This window comes from Papilio xuthus, unplaced genomic scaffold (genome assembly GCF_000836235.2).
Source record: "Papilio xuthus unplaced genomic scaffold, Pxut_1.1 DF827542.1, whole genome shotgun sequence".
Classification (NCBI taxonomy): Eukaryota; Metazoa; Arthropoda; class Insecta; order Lepidoptera; family Papilionidae; genus Papilio; species Papilio xuthus.
Genome location: NW_013531107.1, coordinates 1,921,397 through 1,939,291, shown reverse-complemented (window position 1 = coordinate 1,939,291; position 17,895 = coordinate 1,921,397). Strand labels below are relative to the sequence as shown.

General features: G+C 34.7%; 1 protein-coding gene across 3 annotated transcripts; it reads right to left on the bottom strand.

Annotated features, from left to right (window-relative positions):
- Positions 1-1,880: 1,880 nt before the first annotated feature.
- Positions 1,881-16,397, bottom strand: LOC106119014 (nuclear pore complex protein Nup214). 3 transcript variants are annotated; one of them, XM_013313842.1, is made up of 27 exons: positions 16,187-16,397; positions 15,941-16,079; positions 15,491-15,657; positions 14,524-14,696; positions 14,064-14,275; positions 13,685-13,805; positions 13,325-13,412; positions 13,025-13,127; positions 12,793-12,946; positions 12,467-12,533; positions 12,095-12,239; positions 11,859-11,938; positions 11,453-11,662; positions 10,856-11,025; positions 10,147-10,308; positions 9,557-9,742; positions 8,846-9,126; positions 8,609-8,767; positions 7,699-7,929; positions 6,919-7,392; positions 5,364-6,843; positions 5,002-5,189; positions 4,378-4,524; positions 4,099-4,159; positions 3,848-4,011; positions 3,423-3,546; positions 1,881-2,784 (listed from the first exon to the last, which is right to left on the bottom strand). In XM_013313842.1, the coding sequence occupies exons 1-27, from the start codon at positions 16,223-16,225 to the stop codon at positions 2,754-2,756; spliced, it is 5,556 nt and encodes a 1,851-aa protein (XP_013169296.1). In that variant the 5' UTR covers positions 16,226-16,397; the 3' UTR covers positions 1,881-2,753. The 3 variants fall into 3 exon arrangements, with proteins under 3 accessions (XP_013169296.1, XP_013169297.1, XP_013169298.1); XM_013313843.1 differs by having other exon boundaries at positions 6,919-7,176; XM_013313844.1 differs by having other exon boundaries at positions 6,919-7,173.
- Positions 16,398-17,895: the final 1,498 nt, after the last annotated feature.

Genomic DNA, 17,895 nt, shown 5'->3' with positions numbered 1-17,895 from the left:
TCGTAGTTAAAACTAAAAATAATCTACTAATTGCTTACGTAACATGCTATACGTAAAGCTCTAATTGTATTGTTCACTTGTAACAAAAAGCCGAGGCGGTTACCGTGACGTGTGATTGATGAATGGACGTATTTTTTGTCCCAGTACTGGGAGAGTTCTGTCTCTTTAATTACCTAATCTAGTTCTCGAAGATATACTAGAAGGTATAGTTTTGTACCGTCGTAAGGTAGGAGAATTTATCGCGAGGTGTGCACCCATTTAGGAAGCTTCGTTTGCGGTAAATGTGTTCAATTTCTTCGAATGCGGGGCTACTAGCACTAATTGCACCCGAGACAAATACGAACAATTACAACAAACAATACGGGATACGTTTAATTACGGCAATTGAACTTTCGTAGACACCCTAAAGGCTTCGAAGACTTTACGATATTAGATTTAAACAATCTGAAGTTGTAATTTTGGTATAGACATTATACAACTGATATCCCCAAACTATTGAAAGTATCAATTCCTATATATTATAATGGACAGTTACAGGCTGTTGATAATGAAGAGATTTTTTTATATTAGACATTAAAAAAAACCTGGTATGTAGACGTATTATTAATTTATCGTAATATTGCGTCGATAGGTACTTAATTATAGTCTACTAACATGATATAAAGGAAAATGTCGAGAAGTAAAATATAATCGTAGGCGAGAATACAATACGATTAATATATACCCGAGTAGTTACTAAAAGTGTAGCACAAACGAGAGCCATAAAGACGAATGTAGCTCTCAAGATAAAGTGGCCAATACAAAGGGTAATAAAACAAAGCTGTGCCATATCACAAATTGTATTTATGTTCACAATAAATCTTAGATTCATTGTGTTATTTTAAATCAGATTATTGTAGATATTATTTAGAATACATAGTACAAATACTTGTATAGTTATTTTATATTATGATAGCTTAAAATTACTCTTTTATATAATAGCTTTGTAAGACAAAACTTTTTACTAGTTTAGACACTGCCTTCTTCGGTGATTATTTCGGGATCGCAAATAATGGCACAAAGCAGTTTGAACAATTTAAAACTCTCCTATGTAATAATGTAATTTGGAAGCCTAGTAGAAGTACACTTGAAGAACATTTTTGACTGATAGTCTGACTCTCCCTGGGTTTTTGAGACCACTAGGCACGTTTAAAACATTGACGACATTTTTTATACTGGCTCAGAAGTCACCGGTTAGTAAAGTCGATTAATCCGAATACTATTTTTTATACACAGTACATATTTACATAAAAAAGAAAACAAATTTCAAGAACACAACAGCTAACCCTTTTTTTCAGCACAAAGATTTGCTAAATTCATTCAGGAAAGACAAACTCTTACTTTCCCAGTGCGATAATTCCTTCGAATGCTCATTAGGGAACGAACGGGGGCGAGAGATGTTAAAGTTAAGCAATGGTCCAAGTTTTTGTGCGAACTTTTTGTCGGACTCATTACAGATAACTCGCTAACAAACGTAGCCAGCGAGCGGGTTCACATCCGATCGGGCTTCGTAACGAGACAACTTTTTAAAAAAACCTCGATCGACCCCAGTCTAATGAAATAATATATTTCCTTAGTTACACTTTACATTTTCTTATTCAACAAGAATGAATGAAGAGATGGAGTCAGTATTAGCTTTACTATTTTTATATATAACTGAATAGTTGCCTTGAACAGGCATTTATAGCTTAACCAGGCTTGAAATGACCGGGCGCAGATGGCGTGTAGTCTAAACCTCGTTGTAGAATAACTAGGCTCCAAGGCGCTCTTAGGAGCCTCAGCTGGGGTTTTACTTCGTTATAACCAACTGGATGAGATTTTTATGATACCTACTTTTTTATCTAGGCGAGAGGAGGGGGGGGGGGTTTAACTTTAATATTTTATTTTGTGTAATTCGCACACCTATGGTGCCTCTTTTTTGTCCAGTCCAGTAGTACTCTAACACCGGCCCTGGATGGACAATTCATAGTTATTATTAGGACGCGGATTTTTATGATTGAATTTACATATTTGAGTGTGAAAAGAATAAAGTTGAAAAAGAAGTTGATAGAACACGAACTAAAAAACTCCTTTCTTACATTTTTAATTAAAATCTATTGGTCTAATTTCAAAATGATTTCATCTACTAGGAAATTATTCTATCACCAAGTAACTTACACTATATTTATGAATAATTTACCGGAATTCATTACACGTTATAGGTTAGAAAATAATACTATTTTTTTTGTTTTCTCCTTTACTTTTAATCAACTTTCAATAAACTTTTCAAACAACTTATGTCAATAGCTTAATTAGCTCACGAAAACATTAAAATGTTCATTATATTATGTTAAATATGCACACGAGTATGCAATGATAAAGATGTCAAAATATTCTTACATGATGCGAATAAGATTTAATTATTTATACACTAAAAGTATACATTGAAAATTATAATTACTAAACCTTTTTATCTATAAGAAGGATAGAATATTAGTTATTTAAGACTTTAATTAATGACGTCACTATATGACAGTTTAAATGTACATCATTAATAATTATTTTATGATTACCAACGTCGATTCTAAGTGTAAATTCAGGATTTGTTCTACGCTAAGGGTTTGCTTACGTGAGCACTTAACGTCTCTGGGTCGACATAGTCACTGGCATCATGTTAAAAAAATACAAAATAGTTACTTTGACTTCCTTGTCGCACGCCCCTTGTAGTACAATCATCAACCGCGCCAACCAGTGAATGATGGTGACCTGCACAGACAACATTGTTTAGGCCATTTGATGAGTGCCCACACCCCGGTAAACAGTGAGTCGAGGGAACCAGAGGGGGTTTAGTGGGTAGGCTCCTTGTCCCCTTAGGGATGTGGAGAGAGTCCCACATAACCGGAGTGGCTTTCCCCGAGGCACCCGGTATACGTAACGCATTCCCCCTCTTAAAAAAAAAAGGCCATTTGATGAGAGCGTCGGTGGCTCAGAGGTTAAGCACTTGACTTGTAATCTGCAGGTCCTGGGTTCGAACCACACTATGTACTAATATGTTTTTCGATTCAAATATTATATTACATTTATCCGACTTTCATAAAGTGAAGGAAAACATCGTGATGCAACCTGCACATGTCTCTGAAGAAATTTAAAGACAGCTTAGACCTTGGCATAATTATTCTAAAACGATGGGATGAGATGGAATTAAAGAAAGAAGAAGGTTTGGATGGATGGACGGATGATTGTTAGAAGGTCTCTCAGGAACGACTCAACAAATCCTGATGAAATTTGGCACAGGTTTAGAATATAGTCTGAAAGAACACATAGACTACATATTAAGTTTGTTTTTAATTCGCGCAGACGGAGTCGCGGGTGATAGCTAGTATTGATATAAATGTACAACTTACGTATTGAAGCTGGGCTGCGGCTGGTTCTGCTGAGCAGACTGTTGGGCCAAGTTACCGAAAGTCATCGTGTTCTGACTCGCTAACGCTTCGAATGTTGAATTTGATTGTGTTGGTGAACCAAATCCTATGAATTAAAGTTTAGCATTACATATTCAAATTATCTGTTTCAATCACTGACTTTTATAAATGGACTGGCTATATCATATAGTATTTTGTGCATGTTTGATTTTCGCCATTTTGACCCTGATGGTAGCGGTTTGTAGCGGTGATATACCACTATATCTATATATACTACCACGTTACACCAAAAGTCGCGTTTAAATTTGAACAAAGCAAAAAAATTACCACTTAATTTTACACTTTAAAATCTATGTTGCTTATTAATTTCCAAATATCTGACCCCAACGAGTCTAACAATAACTTACCCGGAGTTGGAGCTGCGCCTCCGAATACTTTCCCTGGGGAAGTGCCACCAAAGGCAGGAGCTCCGAATGCGGGGGCTCCACCAAAAGTCGCCGGCGCTCCGAAACCTCCAGTAGGGCTTTTATTCAACCCACCAAATCCTCCGAAACTAGCTGACGAACCGAAACTAACAAAAAAATAGAATCAATATGACATATTGAACATAAATAACGTGAGAAACGTAGAACGTGTATCAAAATCGTAAAAATCTTACCTTGCAGATTGTCCAAAAGCTGGTTTCGAACCGAATACCGGTGAACCACCAAAACCTGGCGCTAAAAATACAATATTTATAATTATTACATAGCGAAAAAATAAGAAAGGTTGCCATGTAATTGATTCACTGGTAGGAACAGGATAGGTTAACTTATAACTTAAATGTTGAGGTCCCGGTGCCTGCTAGTGTTTATAGGTAAAACCCAAAATAACCCTGTCTCCCCCCCACAGTAACAGGGTAAAAAAACTATAACTGAGATGAGCTTGTTCAACTTACCAGTTTGTTGTTGAGGAGTACCAAAAACAGACTTTGCTTCTCCAAAGGCACCAGGTTGAGGACTGCCCAATGTCTGGCCGGTGGCCGGAGTACTAAAACTGCCTCCGCTACTACCAAATATGGATGCCTGAGTCGTTGCTTGTTGACCTGGTACAAATAAACAATACATGTCGCCATTTCCTAATTATTGCATTCTATTGATGATATCGGTTGACAGTTTTATAATTTTTTGTAATATTTAAAAAAATGTAAAAAATGAATTGAAACAGTGAACATATTTTAAATTGTAAATTATACCAGGAGATAAGAACACCTAAGAGTAAAAATAGAATAAAACTCTGGAGATGTACAATTTTCTAAAATTAAAATTGCATATTTGAAACCTATAATTTCGGTACACTTATCTTACTAATATTATAAACGCGATGATTGAATGATTGTTAGAAGATATCAACGGAACAACTCCGTGGACCTTGGTGAAGTTTGGCACAGATGTAGAACATCTGGAAGAACACAAGACTACTAATTTTATTTTTAAATCTCGTGTGAACAGAGTCGTGGGCGACAGCTAGTTCATCTTATTATTTAAAAACAATTCTAATAATTATTTAATCAATAACTTACCAAACCCAGAAGATCCAAATCCACTTCCACTAGTATTGCCGCTGCCCCAGAAGTTATTTGAAGTACTATCCTGTTTGAGAGATGCATTCGCTGCTCCGAATATGGACGCCGCTGATTGATTGGATTGACCAAATGTTGTTTTGCCTCCAAATACATTTGTATTACCTCCGCCAAAGATTGAACCGGAACTAATGAAGAAATATTTTATAAATTACTCCCCTTTCTTTTGCTTTTACCAAAATGATGAAAAAATAAAAAAAAAATATTCCGAATAATTGCGATTTTTTGACTTAAACAAAGCATACGCGAACGATTGCATAATACAAATTTATAAAACTCAAATCGGAAGTTTTTATTCTCACCTCCCTCCGAAAACATTTCCTCCAGTTGCCGGAGTTGCCGCGCTTGTTGTCGATATAGTGGCTGCTGCAAATAAATTGCCTTCACCGCCCCCGAACAATGACGAAGACTGTGTTGTTGTTGTTCCGAATATGCAACCTTGTGTTGTGGTGGTGGGACTTCCAAATATTGAAGCCTGCGTCGTCGCAGTTGGAGTTCCAAATATTGAACCTTGTGTTGTTGCTGTTGGAGTTCCAAATACAGAAGCTTGTATTGTTGCAGTTGGAGTACCAAATACAGAAGCTTGAGTTGTTGTTGTGGAAGTTCCAAATACTGAAGCTTGAGTTGTTGCAGTGGGACTTCCAAATATCGAACCTTGTGTCGTTGCAGTCGAAGTTCCAAACAGTGAAGCTTGCGTTGTTGTTGTGGGCGTTCCAAATACAGAAGCTTGTGTTGTTGTTGTGGGAGTACCAAATACTGACGCTTGCGTGGTTGCTGTAGAAGTACCAAATACTGAAGCTGGTGTTGTGGTTGTAGAAGTTCCCAATACTGAAGCTTGTGTCGTTGAAGTCGGAGACCCGAATATCGAAGCTTGAGTTGTTGTCGCGGGAGTTCCAAATATAGAGCCTTGTGTTGTTGTTGTGGTACCTCCAAATGAGGAAGGTTGAGTTGTTGTAGCGGGTGATCCGAATATGGAAGCTTGAGTTGTAGCAGCTGGTGATCCAAATATGGTAGCTTGAGTTGTTGCCGTGGGAGTACCAAATATCGAAGCTTGTGTTGTAGTGGGGGCTGCGGAATCAAATTGAGTCGTTTCTGTGGTGGATCCGAATATCGATGCTTGTGTAGAAGGCGTCGATTTTCCGAAGATAGACGATTGAGTTGTGACATCACCAAAAATTGATTGTTGTGTGGTGGTGGGTGAACTTGGAGCGGTTGTGGTGGTACTCAATGTACTTTGTGTAGTTGTGGGTGCACTTGCAGACGTGGCTGTGAGAACAGGCGCCGTCGTTGATGGAGTCAATGAACTCTGTGTTACAGTTGTGTCGACAGTACTGACTTCTGATTGGGTTTTAGTGATAGTAGTGGTTTCGGCAGAAGTGGCAGTAGGTGGAGTGATTTGTGTTGGTGCCTGGGCTTTAGTTGTATTTGTCGTAGAATCTGGAGTTGTTTTCGGTTCCGTTACGGATGCAGACGTAGATGCGGGGAATGTAGTTGACAATACAGCACTACCGAAAATAGACTTTGCACTCGAAGGTGTTGTAGTAGCGGTGGATGTTCCAAATATGCTAGTTCCAAATATAGATCCGGTTGGAGATGTTGGCTTGCTGACAGAATTCTGTTTCTCCGCTGTATATGCTGCACCGAATATCGTAGACGGGAGTGGTGTGGCAACCGGTTCGGATGTTTTGATTTGTGTTGATTCTTTTGTGGCTGTTGATGACGTCATTGGCGATTGAAATACTGAAGTAGCCTGTGTCGTCGAGGCCGTTTGTAATTTTGAAACTAAAAAAAAATTAAAATTATTATAAGTGAAAACTTTCGGTAACATGTTGACATATAATTAAAAAATATACTTACTTTGCAATGATGACGGTAAAGAGAAAACAGCCCTTGGGTTATTAGATAAATCAAATGATTTTGCTTCATTTGTCTTGTCATCACCCACTTTTAGGGACACATTTAGTACCTTTTTGTTTTCTTTTTCAGGAACATTTTCTTTTAGTTTTGTCAATTTTTCTTTATCTTTCACTTCCTCTTTCGTCTTTGCTTCTACTTTTGTTGCTGTTTGGTTGCTGGTTTTTACAATATCCGGTACATTAAGGACTTTCGCAGCTGCTGAAGCAGTTGGTTTTAAGGTAAATACATTAGTGACAGTTTTCTCTACAAGAGGTTTGTTAGTATTTAGTTCAGCTTCGCCAGTCTCGCTAGATTTAATGTTAGTATTAAGTAATTTTAATTTGGAAACAGCTGCTGATGTTGGTAATTGCAATTTATTACGCATTTTTTCGATTTCATCAATGTTAGCTGCTACCGACGTAGCTGTTTTGGACACTGAAAATATATTTTTTTGTGATATAAGCCATTCTTTTGTGAAAAAAAAATCGAATAAATTATATCAGTTTATTGAAAACCAGCTGTCGCCCGCGATTCCGTCCACGCGGAATTAAAAAAAAAACTAAATGAGTAGACTATGTTCTACATCTGCGCCAAATTTCATCAAGATCTGTTGAGCCGTTCCTGAGATACCTTCAAACAAACATTCATCCATCCGTACAAACATTCGAAGTAACATTAGTAAGATTAGCTATAAGATTAAAGCAATTCAGGAAATAAAAACAATTCATTGTAAATACATACAGTTAAAGCCAGTGGGTTTGCATATAGGTTGTCCCATAAACGAGTTGGCATCATTTTGAGCTTCAGCACTAGCTTGAGATTTGTTCTGTAGCATGTCTTTGAGCATATTTAGTGTGGAGCTGGTGATAGTCATCACATGTGGATAGTGCGCTTGTTCCGGCGTGCTCGCTTGGACTGGAACTTTCGGTTTTTGTTGACTGAGTTGGAACTTTACTGGTTCCTGTTTCGGTTCTGGAAGTATTCATAAAATTGGATTATCTATATGTAATATCAGAAAAAGAATTGTACACATGATATATTTGCATTGGTGATACCAAAAAACCAATTATTAAAAATTTTGTTTGTCTGTATGTCTGTCCGCAAAATCGCGTTTAACCTGGTAATGTCCGGAGTGGAAAGGTAACTGATGCAATCGGGCATATTATAAGCTATTTTTTTTTAAGTCTGCGCTGACAAAGTCGCGGGCGACTCCTAGTTTTTTTTTAATAAATAAGTTACTACATACCCAGGTTTAACTATACACAAAAGTCATATTTATAAAGTTAAGATTATTAACCCTTAATTCGATGGTGTCCAGTGTGACGAACAACTAATTAAAAAAAATCTACTGAACTAGTTTAGAGAAAATTACGTATGACTTTACTAAAAAAAAAAGTTTTTTGCTACAAAGAATTTCGTCGAATTAAGGGTTAATTTATAAATGCGGATGGATGTATGGATGAATACATAGATAAATGGACGGATGGATGAATGTTTGATTGAATGTATCTCCAGAACGGCTGAATGGATCTCAATAAAATTTGGCATACATATTGAACATAGTCTGGAAGAACACAAAGCATACTATGTTATTTCTTTAATTCCGAGCGGACGGTGTCACGGGCGACAGCTAGTTTATTATAAATCTTACCGTCAGTAAATAGTGTTCTTGTGACACTACCCATTGCTGGTTTGTATGTATGTACATTACTGAAAGGTTTGTATGAGGGCACATTTATTAATGAAGACTTTGCAGTTTCATTCTTTGCTTCAGTTTTTATTACTTCTCGTTCCCGCTTTCCAGATACATCTGAAAATTATTTTTACATATTTTAATTATTTATATTGAATTAAATTAACTTAAAAATCCAACATATTGTTTACTTACCAGATTTTATCCCCTGCTTTATTTTAAAAGTTTGTGCTTCTTGCTTTTGTTTTTCCAACATTGCTTTCCTTTCTTTCACACTATTTTCATACTTTATTCTCATTTCCATCAACTTCTCTCCCAGCTCGATATTGACAGGTTTAATCTTGACAGTTTTGTGATTTGACAGCATATCTCTAAGTGCATCAAGCTTCTGATTTGACATCATCTGTTCTCCTCTTTCTTGGTCCGGCTCCAAACTCATATTGTGAATACTTTTTGTCACTTTAGAGATGGGATCTCTGCAATAATTATATGTATGTTGCTATTTTATATGTATGCTGTTGGCTTGTCTTAATAAATAAATAAATAAATAATTTAAGTCTCCTAATGTATTTTTTTGTAAAGAAAACGAGCAAAGAGCCACATAAATTAGCAAAAAGAGCGAAGTGACCGCCTGCCTATAGACTACTGAATTTGTTTGTACATTTATTCGATAGAAAGAAAAAGTTAGAAATTATTTCCTCTTACTGTGCGTCCCCGTTCGTTAGATAATGTTATAAAGAAATTGACTTTAATGGATAAATTCGCAAAACATTTTGTTCGCGGATTGAATCCAATCCATTTTTTAATTATTATATTCACATTTAATATGTTAAATTTCAAATCACAAAAAAATCCCTCCCTCCCTCTTCTCCCTAGATGGATATGTTAAATTGAATATATACTTACGCTTTGTTTCTAAATGGAGTGCTTCTCAAAATGGATGTTGTTTTCATTGGTGCAACATCTCCACATTCTTTTAGAGTATTTCGCAACATTTTGAGTACCGCCTTTTGTCGTGTCAGTATTTCTTGTTGTTTTACAAGTGGTTGGTATATATCGTCCAGTATCGGTCGAATCATGCGCTCTCCCGGTCTGAAATATAATATTAATATAAAAAGGCCATTCTAAGAAATAAAATTAAGTTATAGAACAAATATATTTACAAAGTTTTTGTTAAGAAATGATGAAAGTATTGCATGATGTTAGTTCAATATGCCATAATAACATTGCTTCTTATTGAATGGTGAAAACAACTTCATGAATCAAAAGTAAAGTTTAGATGGAATCTACATATAAATCATATTTGGTACTCATAACGATGCGGTGTTTTAACCAAAAGCCAATTATTAAATTTTTTATCTTTCTGCATGTCTGAATATCTACGTTTGGTCTGGGTAATCTCCGAAACGGCTGGGCCTATTTACATAGGCTATTTTTTTATCGGCACTGACGCTATAAAAACCATAATGATTGAAAAAGAATGAGTGATTCACTACCTTTCGTATTGCGACTTTGAAGTCATTTCATTCCATTTATGGTCGAGTGCTTTGTGAGCTTGGTCTAACTGAGTTTGTACGTAGTACGCAAGCTTCTTGATCTGAGACACTCGCTTCATTGTGAGGGGATCCGCTTGACTCCATTCTTGCATTTGCCTTGTCCTATACAAAATATTAAATGTAAACATAAATAAAGGGAAAATAATGTAGGTATGTTATACTTAAAGTTAAAGATTCTAGACAGATTATAAAAACTCTCCCTAATATTCCTCAGCTGTGTAATAAATATCCACCTATGTAATGTAAGGCTCAAAGCTAGCAGATAATATTTGTGATATTTTCATTTTCTTATCATTGAGTTTGCACAAGTTTGTATTAAAATGTACAGTCTGTCACAAACACAGTCCTTGTAAAAAACAATTAGATAGCAGTGAATTGCACAAAAGAGGTCATAATAGTAAAAGTAAATTGGTCGTACACCCATCAGCAACTTTTTTTCGTACAGACACATGTAAAGGTTGGGTACTATTGGGATTTTTTGGCCGTCGTAGTTTCAGTGCTTACGCAACGTGCAAACGACTGTCGCTTTTATGTTGAACAACCGCCTGATTCTCCGATAGTACAATAAAAAAAATAATTCACAAGAAAGAATTTGACCGAAATATTAAAAGGCTGTGTTTTATATAATATTTCAAATGATTTAACTTACTCCGCGTGTGTTCTAGCTTCAGCTACCGCAGCACAGACTCGTACAAGATCCAACTTCAACATTATAACAGTTTCTCGGATCTCGTTGACAGCGCTGTCTTTCTTCAACTGTATCACGTCTTGAGATTTGATGTTGATATTGGAACCCATTGATTGTATCTCTTGTTGCAACTAAAATTTAAATGTGTCTTTAGGACTAAATTTTAAAATTATTAGTTAAGGTGAAAATACGCCGCCATGAACATTCCAAATAGATTTTTTGAAAATAATAAAATTTTGGTTGCAGTTTGTAGAGCATCATCTCTTTTGGCTCGGCTAGGCTCGGCGCTGATGTGACACCGACCAGATTTTTTATACATTTTGTTGGAATGCAGCGCATGATGTCCTTAAGACAAACAGAAGGACCCCTACATCTTACTGATACAATAAATGACAATGGATGTATGGAAGATTGTTTATTAGCAGATATCTCCAGTACCGCTGCATGGATTTCATTGAAACTTAGCATAGATGTAGAACATAGCCTAGAACATTTAGACTACTAATTAAGTATTTTATTTAATTCTACACAGCCGGAGGCGCTGGCAACTGCTAGTACCTTTATATGAGCATCTCTGGTCTTCACTTGAAACTTGTATAATTCCATTTGAAAGTCATTTACTTCCCGTATCAACATATTCATCAGTTCCTCATTGACTTTCAACTTGTTTACTCTCTCCTGTTCACTTTTGAGTGCCGCATTCATCTCTTGTGTCTGTTGTATGGGTGACTGGGCTTCAGACACTTCTACTTTTGTTGGTTTAGGAGTCTGTAAAAGAATGGAAAAAAACGAATTAAATTTAAGTATATCAGAATATATATAATACAAAATATAGGCAAATTATTTACTTTTAACCGAATATTTAGTTATTGATAATTAGATCCGACTTATTATATGCTTTGCATTGATTAATTAACATTTTTTATTATAAATATAAGCTTTATTTAGAATGTTTTATATTTACCGAAGTAACAATGTTCTGTGGAGCAGGTGGTTGTGGTTTTGTCTCTATCGGCTTTATTTCAGGAATCTTAGGAGGAACGGCTGTAAAAATATTTAATTTTACTGACATATTTATTGTGACCGAATGATAGATATCGGTTTTTAGTAGATATATAAAAGTAAATAAACATTTATTTCTTAACAGTTGTTTTTAATAATTTTATTGCTTTCATATTAAAATTATCAGATAAATTATACCAGAAGAAAATCCCGGAATAGCTTGAGCTTCCTGTATCAACTGTTGTCGTGCTAGAAGGAAGTCTGCAAACGACTTTCCCGGCTGACTGGTTACTGGTGCGGGCTGGACGGGTGTTGGTGCCTGGACTTGTTGGACTGGTTGTGACTGTAAATATATTTGTACACATATTAAAAAAGAAGTATACATAAATTATTGCCTTGAGATGTAACATTATGAAGAAATATGTCAATAGCGCTAAATAAAAAGTGAAACTGCTTATATTACCTTGGCTAATATTCTAAAATTTTACCTTAAAAAGAAGACTTATAGTATATTAAGTGTAATATAGTTATTTTACATATGCAGTGTTAAGATATAAATAAAAAACATACCACAGGTTGACTAACAGGAGCCGAGGATGTAACTGTTACCGACTGTGGAACATCATCAGGAATAGAACTGAAAAAAAAATTAATTAAAAACTTGTAAGGACAAGCATTATAGCCTGCACTTAGTGGACGGATAGAATTTCATAAAATATGCTTAATATTCTTAGCATGTTATAAAGAAAATTAGTGTATCTTTGCAGAACCATTGGTTTCCGAGACAAAAATCTCTATATAAACATATTGTCAGTTCTTGATCATGAATCCCTGGTCCTATAAGAGATGATATGATGTTTAATTATTTTTTTATTAATATTTTATATCTTACATACCTTGTCATAACATTAGCGGGTAATGTAATTTGCTGAGGTGGAGTACAAAACATTGCAGCATCTTTCTTTAAGTTGATTATATTGAAAATAGACAACATTCCAGTTTGTGATAACACATGGAGTATTGGCATCGGTGGTAGCGTTTCGTTCTCACCTAAAATACACGTATGTAAAGAGTGAATTTCCACTGCCAAAATACATGTATAAAACATATTATGTACAAAAAACTAACCCCATGGCAACTGATGTATAGAGCAAGTATCAACACATATGCCAACTGGATAGTTATCTTGGTTTCCATCTGTCAAAGGTAATTCAGGCCTTGCTTCATCAATCTGGAAAAAGTAAAATTAACAGTTGATATTTTTCTTTAATTTCAAAACTAAAAGGTTTTGTAGTATTGAGGGATGTTATACATTATAATAGTTACAAAATTGCTTAAATCGGTCATTAATTTTTGAGATCATTTTTAACAAATATTTTTTTCCTTTTTACATTTGTGTACATTCTAGTTGATTATATATTAAATTACCTGACACCATTGCCTCCAGCTACAGCCATCAAGTGAAGCCAAAGTTGCTATCTCTGAACTATTAGATGATGACGCCAGTACCATATTCCTAGAAAACAATTTGAAGGTATATATAAGAAAACATTTTGTTACATTAATAATTATATATTTATTAGATACTAGCTGTCACCAACGACTCCGTCTGCGCGTAAAAAAATCTTAATTCATAGTCATAACTTAATATAATAGTATATATAGGCTATGTCCTACATCTATGAAAAATTTCAGCAAGATCCATGCAGCGGTTCTGAAGATACTTTCTAAACAAACATCCATCCATGCATTCAAATGTATAATATTAGTAAGATACAAATATATTACCATTGTGTTAATCCATACAGGTAATAATACCATGGTCTATTTGAGCCCAAACTGTAGCAAATATCTTCAAAATTAAGACAAGATGGCTGACCACCCTTTGGTGTATTCACAATTGTTACAGCTGTAAAGAAATGTACCAATTAGATTTATTCCCATTTTTCTAAATCCAATAATTAATAGCTTATGTATTCTTTCAGATGTTATACATCTGTGCCATATTTCAAATTCTCAAACCCGTTGAGTTGTTCTGAAGATACCTTGTAACAAACATCCATCCATCCAACCATCCATACTTTCGCATTTATAATATTAGTAAGAAGTAAGATAGTATTTCATTCTTAAATTACACCTAGAACAGAAACAGACCAGACTCTATTACCTGGTCTTACATTATTTGTTGCATTTTTGTATACAACTAGAAATTGATATGTTGCTATCCAATGTATAGCTAGAACTTCAATTGCAGCTCCATCAAATAGGTTTGGTGCTGGCACCATCTTCATCGGTGATAGATCTGGTTTATACTGACACAGTGTGCCATCATTATTACCAGTAACAAGTTGTTTGCCTTTCGGACTCCAGCAAATGCATCTGTTAATTTAGAGAATAAAGTTCAAATCTGTTAATCATAATCAAATTTTTCAACCAATTTCACATTGTTTATAATCTATGGTTTTGGTCAGGATAATCAATTTGTCATTTTAACTAATACCATAAAGAGGATTAATATGATGAGGACTGTCAATCTCATTTCATTGATAATTTAATTATTGGCCTTTTTCTTTCCATGTTACTTGATATCATAATCAAATGTTTTCTTAGCATAATATAAACCCTACCTGACATTGGATTGCATTTTTTTGACTTGCATAGTAGTGACCTGACTGACAAGTAAAGTTCCATCAAAGAATGCTATGGCTATAGTATCTGTGATACAAGGATTCCACTGTACAGCCGAGACAAAAGTAGCTGGATTGATATCCAATTTAATTGAGAATGATGGTGATGTATTCTGAAAGGAAAGAATAAGATAAAAAGAAAGAATCAATTAATATTTTACAAGTACAGATCGTCATCAGCTCACTACACGTCCCCACCGAGGGGCTCGGAGCCTACCCTAAGTTAGGGGTGACTAGGCCATAGTCAACCACGCTGGCCAAGTGCGGGTTGGTTGACTTCACACATATCTTTGAATTTCTTCTCAGATATGTGCAGGTTGCATCACGATGTTTTCCTTCACCGTAAGAATGTCGGATAAATGTACATATGTAAATCAGAAATCGAAAAACACATTGGTACATGGCGGGATTTGAACCCAGGACCTGCAGATTGCAAGTCAAGTGCTTGACCTCTGAGCCACCGACTCCTTAGTACAGATACCCTTTGAAAAAAATATCTTTTAACCCTTAGTAGCCTGATTTACATACAAAAGTGATTTATTTTTAATATTACTGTGTTTGCTTGATAAAATAAAACAATAATGAAATTTGGTTTTTTTTTGTCATTTCGTTGGAAAGAATATTATACAACAGTAAAATAGGTACAGTCAACCTATAAAAAAACTAATAGTAATGTGAACATTCGGTTTAAAAGATTGGTATCAAAATTGAAACTCTAGGCTAATAAGGGTTAAAAAGACATTGCTCTCACAAAACTTTTTTTTTTTTGATAAATAAAGAACAGCACTCCTTTTTTTTCAAGAAAAATCCAAGAAAAATTGAGTTATGTCCGAGTAGTATCCTAGTAGTGTGTATTTTTGGAGGTTAACATGCACTGTTACAATAAAAATATTTTAAAGAAACTTACTGGATTTTGAAAATCAATAGTCTTATACACAAAGAGCATAGTTTTGCTTATGACAGCTAACCATTCTTGGTCACAATTTACAGCTATATGACTTGGTTCTGTTTGAAGCTTCAATGATACATGTTGTGGCTCACACTCCTTGTTTATTAGATCCTTTAAGTAATAAACTGTAAAAGTGTAAATTTGAATTAAGAATAATCTTAACAACGATTCCCAGTAGAAATGCTTCATCCCAATTGCCTTATTTTAGTCGGTAAAATTTATTTGTTTATATTTTTATACTATTCTTGCCAATGATGATTGTATATGATATCGAGTGTAGCAAATGTTGGAAGTTAGCCTTTTCACACAATGTAAGGCCATCTATTTGCCCATTTATTTACATAACATGACAGGTAAAATCATAAATTATGAATTAGAATTACTAAAATCATATGTTGGTCAAATTACCTGATAATATTGAATTAGGTGCAAGAACAAAAACAATGCCATATTTACTACAGCTTGCGACTAAATTATAGCCTCGATTTGGTAAAGAATTGCTGGTGTTGAAAACCTTGATCTTGCGTTGCAATTTATACAAAAGATCCTGAAACAATGTTGATAAATGTGGTTCATCTCCTAGCAAGATTTCTTTATTTTGATATTTCTATCAATATTTTGAAAAACATTAAACATAGACGGTTATTTTTTTACCGGCACGTCAATTGCGTTCGGTCCATATTGAACTTCCATGTTCACTATTACAGATTATTTGTTCGGTTTTTCGGTAGTACCAAAATGTGATTGAATATCTCATTAAATAGAACAACTAGGAACCTCGCTTTTATAATGTAGACTTTGCAAAGAAAATGTGATTGCTTTTTTCAGTTTCAATGTTTTTTAAAACCATAGACAATATAAGTTGTCCAGACAGTCACAAATAGTGATGGGCAGAGTATAAAATTGATTCAACTAATTCCGTTGATCTTGCTTCGTCGCTTCAATCGTTGACCTTTTTCATTTAACTAGTTGAATTCAACCTTAATTAAAATAGGAATCATTGGTCGTCTTTTCATTTTCCACATTACGCAAACCTTCAGGTCTTTGATCATGGAATGTATGATTAGCTAGTTGACAAATAAAAGCAATTTAACCGTTTCGTTTCGTTGTCGCCAAAACTAGTGACAAACGACAACCCAACCACCAACAATTACAGAAAATTACCATAGACAAATAAAGACTTTTTTTAACGTCTTTGCCTCTGAACTCTACAAATCTTACTGTTATGGACTTCAGAAACCGCTAGTGTAGTTTAAAACACAATCCAGTATTCACATATCAGCCGAAGTAACTTTTTGATTAATGCTTAAACATTTTTTGACATATTTTTCATAGGTTTTTGGAAATAATTAAATGCGACATTTTAACATACATACATGTCTTATTTTTTTGTATTGTACATACCTATTTATAGACATTACAATTAATATTACATTCAACTCTCATTTTATACCACGGTCAACAGACCTATGTACGTTTTTACAGAAAAGTGCTCTCGCGGGAAATCTGCCCTCCCTTGACTCCGTCGTGGTAATAATGTTTGCTAGTATGAGGGTGCTTATGTCTGATTGTGTACTAGGATAGTTAACGACATTTTCGCTACTATCAGCGCCGTAGTTTTTTTTTTTAATAAAAATATAAAATATATGGTTTTATTAATTATTAAATATCAAACTTGTATACAAAGACGGACAAAATGGTGAAAAATTATATGAGACGCTATTTTATTCAAATTTTAACTCTTCTGTGAGTTTTCTCTATTTTTATTTCTTCTAAACAACGTTTCGTTTATATTTAGGAAAAATAAACTAACATTTAAGCCACTAATCGTTTGGTTACTTTAGAAGTAAAGTCTCGGTAAGAGCTTTCAAGAAAATGGATGTAACATCTAAAAAACATATAACAATTATATTTATGAAAATTTTAAACACTTTTCCATATAGGATTTTAAATTAAAATCTATGGGAGACTATAACACAGCTGTGAGTAAATTTATGTAAAATCAATGTAACAAATAAAACAGGAGGGCGACGTATCCGAGTCGCGCCACAATTAACGCACGTCCCGCTGCGAGGGACAGCGTACTATCGGAGTTGGACAGTTCTGTCGCCCCATTAAAAAGATTTACAAACAACAAATTAACATCAAAACATTTTTTTTCATTTCAAACTATCCGACTATTTTCAATTTGGCCAGTAACAATTATTGGGTTGTTAACTAAACAAAAGTGAAATGGCTATGGTTCCGAATCTTTATCGGCTTCTTGAATCTGCTTTTTTTGGATTTGGATAGGATAAAATATTATACTAATTGATGATTCGATTGTTATTGTCGCGTATTGAGGAATTATGACATGCCCACTA

Bases quoted from the DNA above. Each gene is read 5' to 3' on its own strand.
- LOC106119014 (XM_013313842.1), bottom strand. From the start codon at position 16,225: ATGGAAGTTCAATATGGACCGAACGCAATTGACGTGCCG. The intron at 13,128-13,324 runs GTAATTTAATAT...TACTTTTTCCAG, and splicing joins GCTGGAGGCAATGGTGTCAG to ATTGATGAAGCAAGGCCTGA. The intron at 4,160-4,377 runs GTAAGTTGAACA...TTGTATTTTTAG, and splicing joins TACTCCTCAACAACAAACTG to CGCCAGGTTTTGGTGGTTCA.